Genomic DNA, 1,831 nt, shown 5'->3' on the forward strand with positions numbered 1-1,831 from the left:
AATGATAATTGAGATAATTATAGTGAAAATAGGAAGCAAACAAAATTAATAATACGGCAACTAAAAGGTAAATTTTTAATTAGAATTTTTTATTTTTTTCAATGACCAATTGAATTCCGACCTTTCATTTATTATATTTTATTTTTGTTTCTTTAATTTAATTAAAAAAAAGAAAATTTTATCAGGATTTAATTAAATGAAGATTAACATAAACCTGCAAGGTTTTGAGTAAAAAAAAAAGAAAAGAAAGGTAAAGTAATTCATTACAGGTAAGTTCGCCTAAAAAAGTTCGTAAGACATATTCAAGTAAATATGTGAATTAATTATGGTAAGCAAAAAATTTAGATAGAATGTCTAGTACTAAAAGTAATGACTTAAACATGTAAGAGTATATTTAAATTGTAATTTAACAAATTTAAATACTAAAAAAGAATTTTTTTAAATTTAAGTGATTTTTATTATTATTATTATTATTATTATTATTATTATTATTATTATTATTATTATTATTATTATTATTTTTACTATTATTATTAGTATTAGTAACAGTATTGTCATTATTCATATTTCTATTGTTGATATTACTATTACTGCCAACAATGATACAGTCATTAGAAGATGAATCAAAAAAAAAGTCAAACCCAATCCAGCGATTATAAGTTGCTGTTTACGTGAATGCAAACGACGTTGCACTTGTTGTTGTTGTTGTTGTTGTTGATGTCCCGTTAACCATTTTTGTTTCATAGATTTCGAATAAAGTGCGAAATAATGATGATGATGTTGTTGTTGCTGTTGTTTTTGATGATGATGATTTTTAGTTTCGTTTAAGACACCTTTCTTCCCTAATAATGCAGCTATTTCAAATGACGATGTTGTTGATTTCGATGTTGATATAACTGTTGTAGCTGATGTTGATGTCAATGACGATGATGACGATGATGCTCCTGCTGCTGCTGCTAATGATGATGATGATGATGATGATAACGACGACGACAATATGATGATGATGATGATGATGATGATGATGATGATGGTGATGATGATGATAACAATGATAATGATAGGGGATTACGAATACTAACGGTATCACAACGATTCATTATGGCATTATTACCAATGAATGCTGGTGTCCAAACTGTTACTGCTGTCGAAGTCCTATTTTGACAAAACATATCCATTGTTATACGATTAGTATCTTTTTAATTCACACCTGTTAATCTTGTTAAAATTTATTTCAGTAAATTTTTTATCAAAATTAATTTATCAAAGAAAAAAGAAAAAAGTGAAGCAACAAAATTTGCATATAAATTATAAATATATACTTAATGAAAGAGATTTTGTGGTTCAATTTTTCCAAATACAACAATAATTTATCCTTATAAAAAAAAAAATAAAATAAAAATAATGAAAAGGATAAATGAGAAATTCTTAAAATTAAAATAATTTCTATATTTTGATGAAATTTTCGATCGATTTCTAAAAATTAAATGAACAGAATAATGATACAAAGAGAAGGAGGAAAAAGAAAGAGAAAAGAGAGAGAGAGAGGAGAGGAAAAAAGGAAAAGGAAAAATGTAATGAACAAAGAAATTGATCGATATGATTAGAATTTTATAACTTTAATTAGTATTCCATGATTAATCCAATCATTATTGCTTCGTACTTTTTTAATATATGAAGTAAATAATGGAAAGAAAAAATGATGATAGTGATGGAAAGTTAATAGTAATGATAACTATTGATTACTACACACTAACAGTAATACAATGGTAGTAGTAGTAGTAGTCGTAATAATAATAATAATAATTAATAATAATAATTAATAATAATA

General features: G+C 24.6%; 1 protein-coding gene across 1 annotated transcript; it reads left to right on the forward strand.

Annotated features, from left to right (window-relative positions):
* Window positions 1–675: 675 nt before the first annotated feature.
* On the forward strand, window positions 676–1,210 carry LOAG_15194 (hypothetical protein; the record flags this gene model as incomplete). Its single annotated transcript, XM_020448905.1, has 2 exons — window positions 676–724; window positions 819–1,210. The coding sequence occupies 2 exons, from the start codon at window positions 676–678 to the stop codon at window positions 1,079–1,081; spliced, it is 312 nt and encodes a 103-aa protein (XP_020300979.1). The 3' UTR covers window positions 1,082–1,210.
* Between the last annotated feature and the right edge of the window lie 621 nt (window positions 1,211–1,831).

Source organism: Loa loa (genome assembly GCF_000183805.2).
Source record: "Loa loa unplaced genomic scaffold supercont3.228, whole genome shotgun sequence".
Lineage (NCBI taxonomy): Eukaryota > Metazoa > Nematoda > Chromadorea > Rhabditida > Onchocercidae > Loa > Loa loa.